General features: G+C 40.3%; 1 protein-coding gene across 4 annotated transcripts in view; it reads left to right on the top strand.

Moving 5' to 3' along the window:
* KCNQ5 (potassium voltage-gated channel subfamily Q member 5) overlaps positions 1-16,976 on the top strand; it is a 567,770-nt gene that overhangs the window by 528,611 nt on the left and 22,183 nt on the right. For all 4 annotated transcript variants that reach the window (XM_077998865.1, XM_028846834.2, XM_077998864.1 and 1 more), the window contains 1 exon segment: positions 9,564-9,672. In XM_077998865.1, the coding sequence (XP_077854991.1) occupies positions 9,564-9,672 (109 nt within the window).

Raw genomic sequence — 16,976 nt, 5'->3', positions numbered from 1 at the left:
AGTCTTTTATTGCCATAAAAATTTAATCTAATTTATATTGTCACCAGCAATGTCAAAGTGTGCCAAATTTATCTCAATTTTGTATTAGTTATTATTCTTATGAAAATTAAATAGGTATAAGTTCATGCTTTTAATTTACAATATTTAAATTTCTAGTAAGACTGAATAATTTTCAGTCATTTTTTACTAGTCTTTCCTGACTGACTTATTTGTACATATATATTTTGGATTGTGATTCATTCAAATAAGTTCCTTATACATTATAGATATTAAGCCTTTTTTATATTTTGGAATTCTTCCATAATCAAGAATTTTTGGCATCGTAATTTAGTTATTGTGGGAAGTAACATGTTCTGTCTTCATTATCAAAGCTGCCAGCTCTCTCCTTTATAATTTCTCCTATTGCCCCAAATGTGAGGACGTTATTATTCCTCACAGGCAAAACAAGTGTTTCTGCTATGTCTTTGACAATTGGGTTTTATTTTTGTCGGTGACTGTGTAAGCTACTTGTGTGTAAAAGCAGTAGCGATTTCTTTAAAAGAGAAAGAGGGCCAAAGCCTGAGAAGAGGAGGTGTTTTGATGGCTGCGGGTAGAAGACAATGACTGGAATTCAGAAGGCTGAGGCCTTCAAGCTCAATTAAAGATGACTAGAATGTTGTGATAGGACAAAACCTTGTTCCTATATCACCAATTTATCAAAGGATTTTTAAATTGCTTTTCTGTTTTTTATGACGTAGTCATTTACTGCCGTCTTGTGAGGCATGTATGTTGTCTCAAATTGCTGCTCTGCAAAATATATCAGCAGCACCAAGGAACACAGGATGGCGGGTTAGCCAAACACACTGCTCAGCTCTGGCTGAGAGAAACCAGGAGATGTCATTTTTCTACCTACAGCCGGTGGTCTTTGCCCTTGGCTATACATTGGATTCCTTCAGAGAGCTGGCAACTCCAATGCCTGGGTCCTAGCCTTTGGTTTCTAATGTTATTGGTCTTGAGAGCATCCTGGGTTTTGGGATTTTTTTAACACTCCCCAAATGATTTTAATGTGCAGCCGAATTTGAAACCCACTGTAATCATTTCATCAAGAAATGCAAAAAAGATATCCAAAATAAAAGAAATCAATGTATCGAAGAGATAGCTGTACTCCCATGTTTGTTGCAGCACTATTCACAATATCTGAAATACGGACTTAACCTAAGTGCCCGTCAGTGAATGAATAGATAAGGAAAATGTGGCATAGATACACAATGAAATATTATTCATCCATTAAAAAGAATGAAATCCTGTCATTAGCAGTAACATGGATAGGACTGGAGGCCATTATGTTAAGTGAAATAGGCCAGGCACAGAAAGAAATAGATCATATGTGCTCATTCGTATGTGGGACCTAAAAAAGTGGATCTCATGAAGACAGAGCTTAGACTGGTGATTACAAGAGGCTGGGAAGAGAAGTTGGGAATTGGAAGAATGAGAATGAAGAGAGGTTAATTAATGGCTACAGTTTGCTAGAAGAAGTAAGTCCTAGTGTTTGATAGGTCAGTAGGGTGACTATAGGTTACAACAAGCTGTTGTATATTTGAAATAGCTAGAAAAGAATAATTCAAATATTTCTAGCATAAAGAAAAGACAGATATTTAAGATGATGGATAGCCCAAGTATACTGATTTGATCTTTACAAGTTTTATGAATGTAATAAATTATCACATGTACTCCAAAAATATGTACATCTATGTATCAATGAAAAATAGAATTATTTTTAAAAAGAAATGCAGAAAGAATCTAATCTGTAAAAGGAGGTAACTAAGAAAAAGAACTAGAAACTGCCTGTCCTTCTTCCATAAATACCTTCATCTTACTGGTAAAATTTCATAGTGGAAATAGAAATATGGTCTTTGGACATAGCAGAAGTTTCCAAAATGTTCTTCTTTACCATCCTCTCTCTTCATCATCTAAAGTCCAAGTGGTCCTTTCCAGACAGTATGGAAAGTAGCAATTAGTAGTTTTTCAAAATTCAAAATTTGGCTTAGATCTTTTTATTTTATTTTCATTTATTTATTTATTTATTTTATTTAGAGATGGAGTTTCACTCTTGTTGCCTACACTGGAGTGCAATGGTGCGACCTTGGCTCACTGCAACCTCCTCTTCTCAGGTTCAAGCAATTCTCCTGCCTCAGCCTCCCAAATAGCTGGGATTACAGGTGCCTACCACCATGCTCAGCTAATTTTTTTGTGGTTGTATTTTTAGTAGAGATGGGGTTTCATCATGTTGGTCAGGCTGGTCTTGAACTTCTGACCTCAGGTGATCCACCTGCCTCGGCCTCTCAAAGTGCTGGGATTACAGGCATGAGCCACCGCGCCCAGCCAGCTTAGATCTTTTTAAATGTTGAGGAACAGAGTACTTGAAAGCAAATCCTGAACACTGCTAATTAATAGGAAACAGGAAAGGCTTGGGGAAGACAAATAGTTGCATTTTATATTTATTTTTCTCCCTAATGCCAAGCATGGACCATTCATGGGGCTAACTCTGCCAGAGAGGATCCCAAGGGGATCCCTCACAGAGAGCAGGACTTTGGGGAGGACCTTGTTCCATGGGCATTTTGCCCTTTTCTGAGTAGGTTTTGACTAGGTGGTCACATGAGTTCACGGTCCCATAACCTACATCTCCCAAAATGCCAGAACAGAGAGGCAAACGTGTAGTTGGAGAACAGAGGGCCAACCTCAGCTGGAAATTTAGCCCCTCCTAAGCACTTTAGCATTCAGAGGGGTTTAAGCCCCTAGGAGTAATAAGAAAGACATTTAATGTGTTATTAACGTCACTGGAAAGAAAATTGACAACTCAAGATACAGCAGGTCCACAAATAAAATTGTTTCATTCAACATCGTTTTGTTAGATGGATGAGAAAAAAAAAAAAATGATTCTTGGCTGGACCACTGTCTGTGTGGAGTTGGCACATCCTCCTCAGGCCTGTATGGGTTTTCTGCAGGTTCTCTGGTTTCCTCCCATATCCCAAAGCTGTGCACTGAAGTTCATTGGCGTGTCTAAATCATCCTCATCTGAGTGAGTGCGGGGGTGTGTGTGAGCATGCTCTGCTATGTGGTGCTTCCTGTCCATGGCTGTTAGCTGCCTTGTGCCCTCCACTGCCAGGATGGGCTCCAGCCACCCTCAACCCTGAACTGGAATAAGTGGGTTGGAAAATAAATGAATGAATGAATACAAATTATTGTAAAATCAAAATTTGTCAGAGCAGACTCAGTGGCTCACACCTGGAATTCCACACTTTGGGAGGTCAAAGCGGGAGGATCATTTGAGGTCAGGAGTTCAAGACCAGCCTTGGCAACATAACAAGACCTCTCCATCTCTGCAAAGAATTAAAAAATGAAAATAAAAACTAGCCAGACATAGTGACATGTGCCTGTAGTCCTAGCTAAAGGGAGGCTAAGGAGGGAGGATAACTTGAGCCCAGGTGGTTGAAGTTGCAGTTACCTATGATCACACCACTGCACTCCAGCCTAGGCAACAGAGGGAGATGCTGTCTCAAAAATAATAATAATAATAATAAATAACCATACTTCTGGCAGTAAAATGAGTTTGGTTAAAAATAACTAAATAGGCCAGGCATGGTGGCTCGCACCTGTAATCCTAACACTTTGGGAGGCCGGGTGGATCACATGAGGTCAGGAGTTCAAGACCAGCCTGGCCAACATGATGAAACCCCATCTGTACTAAAAATACAAAAAATTAGCTGGGCATGGTTGCAGGCACCCGTAATCCCAGCTACTCGGGAAGCTGAGGCAGGAGAATCGCTTGAACCCGGAGGGGCAAAGGTTGCAGTGAGCCAAGATCGCACCACTTCACTCCAGCCTGGGCTAAAGAGCAAGACTCTGTCTCAAAAATAAAATAAATAAATAAGTAAATAAATAGCATACAATAATCATACAAATACACAACAACTGATGCAGTAGGAAAGCACCCAGCAAGCCCACCAATATTCGCTCTTGTTTTTTAACTGTATAGTGGTAGGAGGTGCCCCTTCTAATTTTCGCTTGGCAATCATTTATTCTTTGATTTAACCTCCCCCACCATGACCACTGTCACTCAGATTCACCAAAAATTAGGTAAATAATTATCTTACTTGTTTTTATTAATATTTCTTAAATGTATATGTAGCTCACATTTGTTTCAGTGTTTAATATTGTGTTTTGTGTCTTTATGTAGAAATTGGTGATGTTTTTGTGACCAGAAATATGCCATAGGACTTTAACTCTTGTTTAGATCACATAGCTGTGGTAAAATCGTTTTCATTATACATGATTTCACTTAAAGTCACAATTTCCAAGAACCTACCGAAGGCATTAAGTGAGGACTTGGTGTACTTATGAAGCAGAAAGACGGCATCTTGCTCATCTTTGTAGCTTTGAAGCAAGAAAAAAAAATTCCCTAATTCACTCCTGCCTCAACACATGCCAGCAAAGATATATTTCCTATTCATTTGCTCTGACTACACCTACCCAAAAAAAAAGCAGGATTGAGTGTTTAATTTACGGCTTAAGCAATCAAATTATAAAGTGCTATATAAAACTGCACAATCAGATGCATTTGACTATAATGTAATTGATGACTGACTCTCATCCTCTGTCCAGCCCTGTTCCTAAACAGGATGAGTCTCTTACTGGGGTACAGGATGTTGATGGGGAGTGCAACATTAGGCTGGGAGGTAATGTCTTGTAATCATTTGGGATGTTCTCAGGTTCATTTATGTGTGAACAATATAGTTTCACTATCTTTACTTTTGTGCTTATTGTGACTGTACACATCTGCTGAAAGAAAGTTTTCCATTAACTTCAAAATTAAAGGACTCTGTATTTTATGCTATTTCATTATTTGGACCTGCATTATCATGTTATGGCTGGTTATATTGTGTTTTCAAATACGGAAGTTATAATATAGGCTTGCAGGATCTGTCTTGTAACCACTCCAGTGTTCCCCAGCTTCCTGAGATATGGGAAGAGACTAAGATAGAAGTACCTCTCATTCAGATTCAGATGAGGGAAAGCAGTCATATGCCTCTATTTTGAAGGACAGCAAAAAATACTCTTGTGAATTCTGTACCGACAATCTTTTTTTTTTTTTTTTAAAGAGACTGGGTCTCACTCTGTTGCCCAGGCTGGAGTGAAGTAGTACAATCATAGCTAACTGCACCCTTGAACTCCTGGTCTGAAGCTATTCTCCCTCTTCAGCCTCCTGAGTAGCTTGAATGACTACAGGCACACACACCACCATGCCTAGCTTTTTTTATTTTTATTAATATTATTATCTGTAGAGACGGGGTTGCCCAGGCTGGTATCAAACTCCTGGCCTTAAGCAATCCTCCTGCCCCAGCCTCCCAAAGTGCTGGGATTAAAGGAATGAGCCACCATGCTCAGATGTACTGGGACTCTTGATAAAGTTTGTTATTCAATATTTCTTTTGGGGAGCTAACATCTGGGCATCTCCCAGGGCTCCGTAATGATGGCTGGTGGCTTCAGTTTTGTCAGCCACCCAGTCTGTATATGAGTCCTCTATTCCACCTGACCTCTCCCCATCCCTTACACACACCCCTTGAAGTTCCAGAGTCTGTATATTTCCAAGGCTCCTTTGGGTGTGGCCTGGCCCAGCACATGGCCATGGTGACCACATTGCTCAAAATCAAATCTCTGGATGTTATGGGGCCCACACCATGCCAAGTGCACCAGCCATGTGAAAGAAAATGTGATGCGGGGGGAGATGGGAACCCAGATACCAATAAGAGATACAAGAAGGGCAGCTGGGTGTGGTGGTTCACACCTGTAATCCCAGCACTTTAGGAGGCCAAGGCCGGCAGATCACCTGAGGTCAGGAGTTTGAGACCAGACTAGCCAACATGGTAAAACCCCGTTTCTACTAAATATTTAAAAATAAGCCAGGTATGGTGGTGGGCACCTGTAATCCCAGCTACTCAGGAGGCAGGATAATTGCTTGAACCCAGTAGGCAGAGGTTGCACGGAGCCGAGATTGTGCCACTACACTCCAGTCTGGGCGACAGAGCAAGACGCCATCTCAAAAAAAAAAAAAGAGACAGAGATACAAGAAGGGCAAATCTGGAAGCAGTCAGAGGTGAGGTTCAGGGTCAGACAGCTCCAGAACCCAACTGCTGGGGTTTAAGTTCTCATTCTGTCATTTATTCTCCAAGTGTCCTTCAGCAAGTTCCTTAGCCTTCTGTTCTTCACTTTCATAATCTATAAAACAAGAGGTAATAGTAAAACACACTTCATGGGGTTTTGATACAATTAATTAAAGTTCTTGGCACATAATTAGATTTCTCTAAAAAAAAAAAAAAAAAAAACTCTTATTACTATCATCATCATTATTGTCCTGGAGTAAAGAATTGGAGGCCATGAAGGAAAGTTTCCCCAGCTGTATTCATTTCCTTGGGCTGCCATCCCCAATTACCACAAATCAGGTGACTTGAAAGCACAGAAATGTATTATCTCACAGTACAGGAGTCCAGAAGTCTATGAAATCATGGGATCATTATGGTTGCTTCCTTCTGGAAGCTCTGCAGGAGAAACCATCCCCTGCCTCTCTCCTAATGACTGGTGGTGGCCAACAATCCCTGGTATTCCTTGGCTTGTAGATGCATCACTCCAGTCTCTGCTTCCATCTTCTCTGTGTCCCTGTGTCTTTTCCTTTTCTGTTTCATAAAGACATTTTTGCTGCATTTAGAGTACCCCCAATCCAGTGTCATCTCATTTTGAACCTTACATTAATTACATGTGCAAGACCTTTATTCCAACTAAGGTCATATTCCAATGTTCCACGTGGACATAAATCTTGGGGTAACTCTATTCATCCTACTACAGCAACTAAGAGCAGGTTAAATAAAATCAGAAGAAACCACGAACAATTCCTGGAAAGAATGTCGTCAAACCATGGTCATGATGTTTATGGGCTAACAAGACTGTGTTGTGTGGGTGGTCAATCCAGCAAACTGGGCTACCCTGAAGGTCATCACTGAGTCCGAACCAACTGTCAAACACAGAGTTAATCAATGTACTCTCATTCCAACTGGGGCAAACTTCTCTGGAGAAAACACATATCTGATGGGAGCAAGCTATGCACATCAGGTAACACGCACGTGTAGTGAGCTCTTTGCCCTGTCTCTCCTGACATGTTGTAGTCACCATTTAACCCCAAACTCATTCTGACACTGAGTAATGCAATGCAAAGGGCATGGGCTTTGGAGCCTCAGGGAACTGAATTCTAATGTCATCCTTTGCAACTTACTAGCTCCACTTGCCACCTTCATGGCCTCAGATGAGGTACTTACCCTCTCCAAGCCTTAATTTCTGCATCTGAAAATTGGTCATAATACCACTAACAACTTGTAAAGTTGCTCTACGTATGAAAACTAATATATGCAGAAGCTGCACCTAAGTACCTGGTGTAAATTTCAATGTCTTAGTCTATTTGCACTGCTATAACAAAATGCCTAAGACTGGTTAACTTACAAATTTATTTCTCACAGTTCTGGAGGTTGGAAGTTCAAAATGGCACCTTTCTACTGAGTCTCCCATAAGGGACAAACGTTATGTCCTCACATGGTAGGAAGACCAGAGGGCAGGAGGGCCTACCTAGTTCACTCCAGCCCTTCTATAAGGTCACTAATCCCATTCATGAGGGCTCCACCCTCATAAATGAATCACCTCCTAAAGTTCCCACATCTTAATACTATCACACTGGTGATTAAGTTTCAACATATGAATACAGGAAGACAAATTTAGAAAAATAACACTATTAGTATCATTATTGTGAGGTAGTAATTTCATCTCTCCCCTACTAGGCTTGAGGGCAAGAAAGCCAAAGGGACCTTGAAGAAGAGCTGTGAAGATCCATGTGTCTACATGTATCTCATCATCTCTTCCCCCACCACCACCGGCATTACAGCACAAAAGTAAACTGCATAAACACACTGTAAATATTCATTGATGTAAATGACACACAAACAGCATTACAAATATAAGCACTGCCTCAATGAATGAACCTCCAATAGCCTTTCAAAATTTGGAGCCCAACCAGGACAGCCCATGGCAAAGTCTTTCCCTTTCATGACTTAGCAAATGAACACTGCACAGAGCAAAGGCAACACAAAGTAGTATTCATCCTCTAGTGTATGTCAACATTTAGAGAGGATTGGATCATATAAAAATGGTATTTGTAGGCCAGGCACGATGGCTCACCCCTGTAATCCCAGCAATTAGGGAGGCTAAGGCAGATGGATCACTTGAGGCCAGTAGTTTGAGACTAGCCTGGTCAACATGGTGAAACCCTGTCTCTACTAAAAACACAAAAATTGGCTGAGTGTGGTGGTGTGGGCCTGTAATCCCAGTTGCTTGGGGGCTGAGGCATGAGAATTGCTTCAACCCAATAGGTGGAGGGTACAGTGAGCCAAGATCGTACCACTGCACTCCAGCCTGGGTGACAAAACAAGACTTTGTCTCAAAAAAAAAAAAAGGGGGGGGGTATTTGGAGGCCACATAACTCCTCTTTCATGAGAGCATTTTTATTACTTTATTTACTTTGTATTACCACAATAACACATGTTCACTGGAGAAATGTTAGAAAATACAGGCAAGCAAAAACAATAAAATCATTCTTAATTTCAGATATGTAGAGTTTTTTTCTTTAACAATATATTGTGACACTTTCCCAATCATTAGACTTCAACATCATTTTTTAAAGTTGTCTAATATTCCATTATATAAACCTACCAATATTCATTTAACCTATCCCCCATCAGAGGAATTTTAACTTCATTCCAATGTTTTGTTACTGTAAACAGAAATGCAATGAAATGAGTTTATTCCTTATTTGTTTCACAAATTCATAATAATTTGGCATTTAATATAACCCTGCTCCCTTCCCCAAACACTTGCAATTAACCCAAAAGTAAATTTCCTTCGTTTATGAAAAACTGATTTTTTATCCAGTCTGAAAATCTGCTCTCCGCTTTGGCTGTATGATCTGAAGCAAGCTCTTTCCTGGCCGCCTGTATCCAGTAACTAATAAGTAGTCAGCATTCTTGGCTCTGGCTACTTAGCTTACTTGTTCAGGTCATAAGGCTAATGGGGTCAATGTCATGGGATGTGAGCTTGCTATATACAGGCCAGTTAGTTACAAGTCCAAAGACTATTTCTGTAACTCCAGACAGCTGTCATTTAAAAACTGGCTGTTAGTTTCCAAGGAACTGGGCAAAAGAGCATAGGTAGATCCACACAAATCCATCACCAGTACTGGAAAGATAATGTGTCAATAGCTTCATCTTGCCCATAGAAAACAGTTCAGAAAAGTATTCATATTTAAAACTGGGGAGGCTGTGGAAAAACAAGAAAGAATAATATTGGCAAGACAATTGGCTGACCTTATACATATCTTGGCTTATCAGCTTAGTGTGTGACTATCCTGCCATTTCCACGTGAGAAAAATTCAGCAACACGTTTCAAATTGCGGATGGTGGTGGTATTTAACTGGCAATATTCTCTTGCAGCTGACACAGCCCTTGGCACTGATGATGTATATGATGAAAAAGGATGCCAGTGTGATGTATCAGTGGAAGACCTCACCCCACCACTTAAAACTGTCATTCGAGCTATCAGGTTGGTGAAATCCTGAACAAAGTGATTCAGAGACATACTTATGATTAATTGAATTACGATGTTGCTAAATTCTTTTTCTGCAGGTAAATGTCCTGGAATAAACACTTTCCCTTTTCCTATTCATCCATATGCCTATTGAATTGTGAAATATTTGTTTCTTAATAGAAAACTCTGCTGTGTTCAACACAGAGTTATAAAACGTGGGTGGGATTTGAAAAGCCAGGTCATGTTTGAGAGATTACACGAGTCTTGGCTTGTCATGTGTATTTACTGCTTTAAGGACATATAGTTTATTGATGCAATTGGATTTTTAAATTATTTTTATGACTTGCTCCAATCTATATTCTGTACAGAATTGTATATCAAAGAAAAGGCCTTGTAGGTTATTTCAAAATGGGTTGAGTTCTGAAAATGGGAAACCCAAAAGTATTTTGCAGTGACTTAGTCTTATTACCCGAAATGTAATTGTTAAAGGCTGATCTTAATTTGCTTCCTCTACTGGTGGCAGAGAGCTAAGAGAGTATACCTAGCAACTTAAATTTACATTTTCCATGACCTTTCCCACCACACACACACACACACACAGGCGCGTGCATGTGCGCACACACACACGCAATCAAGATCTGGACTATATTAACTGCTGCATGCTCAGCTGGCCCAGTTTAATCCTTTTGGGAGAATTTGTATATGTCAGGGAATGCTGAGTAACTATATTGCAAAAAAAAGAAATACCTCTGCCTGTTGGTGAAAAACTAGAAGAAAGTTCAAAATATCCAAACCAGGCCAGGTGCGGTGCCTCATGCCTGTAATCCCAGCACTATGGGAGGCTGAGGGGGGCAGATCACTTGAGGTCAGGAGTTTGAGATAAGCCTGGCCAACATGGCGAAACCCCATCTCTACTAAAAATACAAAAATTAGCTGGGTGTGGTGGCGGGCACCTGTAATCCCACATACTTGGGAGGCTGAGGCAGGAGAATTGCTTGAACCCGGGAGGTGGAGGTTGCAGTGAGCTGAAATCATGCCAGTGCACTCCAGCCTGGGCAACAGAACAGGATTCTGTCTCCAAAAAATAAAATAAAATAAAATATCCAAACCAATTTAGCTATTCACATGTTTGGTCTAATCTTGAATATTAGTATGATTGATTACTTATTTCTGTTTTTAGTTGGTCATTTGGCATCATGTTAGACATTTATTTACTCTATAGTTGAGAGTCACTGGGAAAGCAGAAATGAGTTCTAAAGATTTTCATAAATGTTTGTGGGGGCAAAGAAAATCATGGTGTGATGAAACTCCAGAACATGTTTAAACACTATCTGTAGCAGCAGACTAAAAAAAAAAGTGAAGTCCAATTACTTCTCAATGGAACCCTCAAGTCACAAACCCTATGGGTGAAGAGATTACACCTTCCTATTTGTCCTGGACAGTCCCAGATTGTGCCTCTAGTCTCATCATTAGTGTTAATAATGCTCCCATCTTTCTCAAAGTATCCCTGTTTGGACAACCAATTATACAGTCCCCCTATCTCTGGTGAACCTAGAAGCCTTGGGTGATGTATACGCCCGGATAACTGAGAATATGTAGTGAAATGTTGTCTGAAGCCTTCAGTTAAAGGGATAGAGAGGATTTAGAACTGCACTGTCCAATATGATAGCCACTGGCTACTTGAGGCTACTGAGGCTATTTAAATTTGAATTAATTAAAATGAAATACATTTTAAAATTCAGTTGATCAGTCGCACCATTCATATTTCAACTGGTCAATAGCCACAGGTGGCCAGTGGCTACTTCATTAGACAAAGAAACAAAACATTTCCCTTGTCACAGAAAATTCTATTGAACATTACTGGTCTAGAAGTCACCTTGAAATTTTTCATGTGTTGAGTATATCCATAAAAGACCCTAAAGTGAAGGTGGGGCAATTCAGTCCAGGAATTAATCTGACTTGCAGCAAGTATGGAAAATCTTATCTAGTGAGAGCAGATTAGGCTTCCTAAAAGTCATACTTAACCCAGTTTATGTCATTTCCCAAGACCTTCTGAAGCTTTCTGCTTTTGCTTTACAACCTATAAAATGGATTGTGAGCTGCAAGAAAGAAAATGAAATAGGTTTATTCTGCTAGCTAAGCACTTTAGCAATGGCTTAAGATTTACTTTGTTATTCTTCTTGAAACTCGACTGATTTTTGTGACGTCCTTTGCAGAATTCCTTTGCTTTTCAGAATTCTTTCTTGGTTCTTATTTTTAATGGAACTTTACTATTTACATGTCTATCTTTTTGTGGATTCCTGATGTTTTCTGCTTGCTGCGTTGTGATACCTGAGGGAGATGTTTTTCTCCTCCATATCCTGATTCTGCTTAGTGGTTTTTCATCACTTCTAAATTCCATTTCAAATTAACAGATTATGTCGCTTGAACCCAGGAGGCGGAGGCTGCAGTGAGCCGAGATCGCGCCACTGCACTTCACCCTAGAAGACAGAACAAGACTCTGTCTGAAAAATAAAAATAAAATAAAGAAAATACAATTAAATTAACAGATTCTGTAAAAACCTAATAGCTACGCTCAATAGCTTAATAACCTAATTGAAAATTTTTTATTCATGGTGTACTTAATTTCTAAAGATACTTAATTTAAAAACCAACCAATACAATGAGCAGTTCTAAAAAGAAGTTTGCAGGTGTAAGTCCTAAATCTTATGCACAAGGGTCCTTTTCCTAAGGAGTTTAATTATGTTAATAAGTTCAACAGCAGTTGCCGGAGGGTTTTTTGCCAGAACCTGCCCGCCTCTTGCAGCTCCCCTGAAGCAGTATGTGTACGTATATGACTGACTGCGAGTGTGAGACATCTATTATTCACCCCTAAAATAGGAACTTTGGGCATTTTTCTTGTCATTTTTTAATTGTTAGAATGTTTAATATGAATATTTAAATATGCCTTTTGTATTTCAGTAACTCTTGCAATAGTAGTTTTTCCTAACAACCAAATTAAAATGTGTAACAAAAACTCTGTATTCCACTGCAAGGATGACAATATGGAAAATAATATTACTATCTTCACAAAGAGCAAAGTAAGAGTTCTTATTTTCAGTTATCAGTATTTATTAAACATCTGCCATTTTTTAGAGATGATTAAGGACACTCTTTGCACTTGTCTGAATTCTATTATCCAAATGCACTCTGACACTTTTTAAAAAATAAATAATGTCACTGTTTATGGTACATAGTAAAGAATGACTATTCTTAGACTATTTCCAAACTATGTCTTTTACTCAGAAGAAAACTTAGTTTTGTATATTTCTTCCAGAATTATCATAGATTTTTCTCAAAATATCATTTCAGGGAAATGCAAAAATTTGCTGGAAATGTGTTTTGAAACTCACCTCTAGGAGTGAAGATTGTACTTATTTTTAACAAAAGCCCCATATTTTAGTGATTCAGTTCAATGTTAAGTTTCTTTTTATCCACTCATAGAAATTAGTTCCTAAATGGAAAGATAAAATTAGCAGGAAAGTAAACAAACAAATGGATAGACTCTAGAGGATTCTACACACTCACTTATACCTATTTCATAGTAGATCACCTGTTTTTCTCTCACTGTCTTAAAACTATAGCCCATAAATTACCTAGATATGTTCCTTCACAGTGTCAAGCATCTGGCTAACTGGGACTATCTGAAGGTAACGGACTATTCCCTTTCATGCTAGTACTTGGCTTTGTAGTCATTACATACAAATATATGAATCTTGGGCAAAATTTTACACAAAAATTAATATATCTTTTTAAATTTGAAATAACAGGCCAGGCATGGTGACTCATACCTATAAACCCAGCAGTTTGGGAGGCTGAGTTGGGCAGATCACTTTAGCTCAGGAATTCAAGACCAGTCTGGGCAACACGGTAAAAACCTGTCTCTAAAGGAAAAAAAAAAAAAAAAAAAATGAATGATACTAAAATAACAAATATTTGAAAGTCATATACACCTGCATATTTATGGAAGAGCCCCAGAATAATAACTTTTTGAAATATAACAGAAATTGTATTTATGTACTGAACTGGCAGGTAATTTATCAGATATGCACACCAACGCAACATATAAGTACTGTGTAAAGGATTCACCATTTGGGGGAAAGAGCTTTGTTAAAACAGTGCAGTGCAAAGCTTACCTGCTTCTTACCAGTATTGTTTTCATAGAATTACTACATCTAGAATCAAAGTTACTCTTTTTTTTTCAATTTTTAAAACTATTTCAACAGATATAAAATTACCCTGTCAAATTGCTATTAAAAGTTTCTGGCCGGGCGTGGTGGCTCAAGCCTGTAATCCCAGTACTTTGGGAGGCCGAGGCGGGTGGATCACGAGGTCAGGAGATCGAGACTATCCTGGCTAACATGGTGAAACCCCGTCTCTACTAAAAATACAAAAAACTAGCCGGGCGTGGTGGCGGGCGCCTGTAGTCTCAGCTACTTGGGAGGCTGAGGCGGGAGAATGGCGTGAACCCGGGAGGCGGAGCTTGCAGTGAGCCGAGATCACGCCACTGCACTCCAGCCTGGGAGACACAGCGAGACTCCGTCTCAAAAAAAAAAAAATACAAAAAAAAATAAAAGTTTCTAAGCACTAATCTCTTCACGGATTGGTACCCAATGGTTGGTGAAGCTGCTCTGGTCCTCAGACCACACTTTTAAGGCCACTCTTAATAAGAACCTCAGTGACAGTTGTTTTCCTGTCAGTTTGTTTTATACAACCATGTTTTCTGTCAGTTGTCAAGAACTGAATCAAAATACCGTACAACCTGTTCTTTTTGTGAATATCAACAAAACCACTGATGCAGATTACTCATTATTTTGAAGAGAAATGACCAAGAAACTATCGATTGTGTCTTGCTCTTTCCGTCTCTTACTATCTCCATGCAATAATGGTCATGCCTGCTATGTTTCACTTTATGCATCCTTTTCTTTCCCAGGCCAGACTAGCCTTTTAGAGAATCAAATAAATACATGAATAAGGTCCAGGGTGAAAACTCAAAGAAGTCTTTAGTTGAAGCTGAAGCCCGACTTTATACTGGTACCATTGGCTAATTCTATCCCCTCCTCCCACCCTCCCTGAAGCTGCTAGGGAGAAGTAGTCCAAGAAACAGGACAGCCTCTCTACACCCTTGAGTAACTCACACTCCCTCTTCAAGCTTCTGTTTCCTCGTTGGCAAACTGGGGATGGTAATGGTATTGACTTCACAGGGTTGTAGTAAGGAATTAATAAATGAATAAACATTTGCAAAGCACTTAGAACAGTATACACGGTCAGCACTATGTAGATGCTAATATTATTACCCTTGAGTTGTCTGGACTCCTTATGCCTTCCAGCATGCTGCCTCCACTGCCCATCCTCTGCTCTGGGTCAGCCTTTTCCTTTCTGAGCTCCACCCGCTTCCATGATGAGTCACATGAGAGGAGCACTTTGTTGCCTCTTCTGAAGGATACTCCCATCTTCCAAAACATATACAGCCTCACCTGCTTGCATCTCCTTCACCTGGAAGCACTTGCCATTTTCCCTTTGAAGTTACCTTCCCACCACCTGGGCTGAGAAATTACTCAGAGCTGGAAGAGCAATTTTTTTTTTTTTTTTTTTTTTTTTTGACAGAGTTTCGCTCTTGTTGCCCAGGCTGTGGCACGATCTTGGCTCACCACAACCTCCACCTCCCAGGTTCAAGCAATTCTCCTGCCTTAGCCTCTCGAGTAGCTGGGATTGCGGACATGCGCCACCATGCCCAGCTAATTTTGTATTTTTAGTAGAAACAGGGTTTCTCCATGTTGGTCAGGCTGGTCTCGAACTCTCGACCTCAGGTGACCCACCACTTCGGCTTCCCAAAGTGCTGGAATTACAGGCATGAATCACTGTGCCTGGCCTGGAAGAGCAATTTTTTTCACCCATGAAGAGCAACCATGAGTCAATGTTCCAAGTAAATCTCACCTCTTTTCTCCTCAAGATGAGCTTGCAGCCTTCCCAGGCACCCTCTGAAGAAGCAACAGGACAATGAAAGGAAGAAGTTAGCTCTTCCCTCTCCCTCCCTGACCCTTGTCGAAGCCTGATTAGAGACTCTTAAAGCTCTTCCCAGGGGTTCAGTGCATGCATCTGAAAAATAGCTCTTGAGTTTCAACTGTGCACCAGGCACAGAGATAAACGTTAACAAGAAAGATGGATCCCTGCTGAGAGTTGTGAGGAGCTACCAGAAAAGTAGAGTCGATTACAATGCAGAGCAGCATATTACTACAATGACAGAAGTCCAGGATGGTTTAGGCCAACCTATATGGGCACTTTTGGGGAAGGTAGCATTTGGGAAGACTCTAAAAGAAGGAAAAGAAGAAATCTGGTAGATATGTAGGAACTAGCCAGGTTACTAAGGAGGGTGATAGAGGATGGGCAGAGAACACTGCAATTGCAAAGAAGCAGAAGTGAAGGTGGCATTAGAAAGTATGGGTGACAGTTGAAGGTGGAGGACAAGGATGAGGAGAGTATGGCTGAAGGGAGGAGGAGGAACCCTAAGAATGAACAGGAATGTGGAGGATTCTAAGTACAGAAATGAATTTATCAGATCCGTGCATGATATGGTTTGGATCTGTGTCCTTGCCCAAATCTCGTGTCAAACTGTAATCCCCAGTGTCGAAGGAGGAGCCTGGTGGGAGGTGATTGGATCATGGGGGCGGATTTCCCCCTTGCTCTTCTCATAATAGTAAGTGAGTTTTCATGAGATTGGTGGTTTAAAAGTGGGTAGCACCTCCCTCCCGCTTCTCTCTCTCTTCCTGCTGCTCCGGCCACATAAGAAGCCTGCTTCCCTTTTGCCTTCCGCCATGGTTGTAGGTTTCCTGAGGCCTCCCCAGTCATGCTTCCTGCAGAGCCTGCAGAACCATGAGCCAAAGAAACCTCTTTTATTTATAAATTTTTCAGTCTCAGGTATTTCTTTATAGCAGTGCAAGAACAGACTAATACAGTGTTTCATTTGAAAACTTGGAAAGATGACTCTGATTGCAATGTAAGGAATGTATTGGAAAGAGAGAACTATTATTACAATACCTGGATCTGCTGGGGCCTGAGCTGGGCAGTCACGATGGAGAAGAGTGAAGGATGGATTTCAGACAGGATTTGAATATTTACTGATTGGAGAGGATGGAGGGAAAGAACAGGAGGAATCAAGGATGGCACATCTGAAGGATGGTGAGACAGGCTGGCTTGAGGGGAGATGGTGCATTATTGCGAGTGTTGAGTTCAAGCAGTCACAGCAGGGCCCAACAGGTAGGTGGATCTCTGGATCTGAC

This window comes from Macaca mulatta, chromosome 4, assembly GCF_049350105.2.
Source record: "Macaca mulatta isolate MMU2019108-1 chromosome 4, T2T-MMU8v2.0, whole genome shotgun sequence".
NCBI lineage: Eukaryota > Metazoa > Chordata > Mammalia > Primates > Cercopithecidae > Macaca > Macaca mulatta.
Note: the sequence above shows the minus strand (reverse complement) of the source record. Positions and strands in the feature narration are given on the sequence as shown.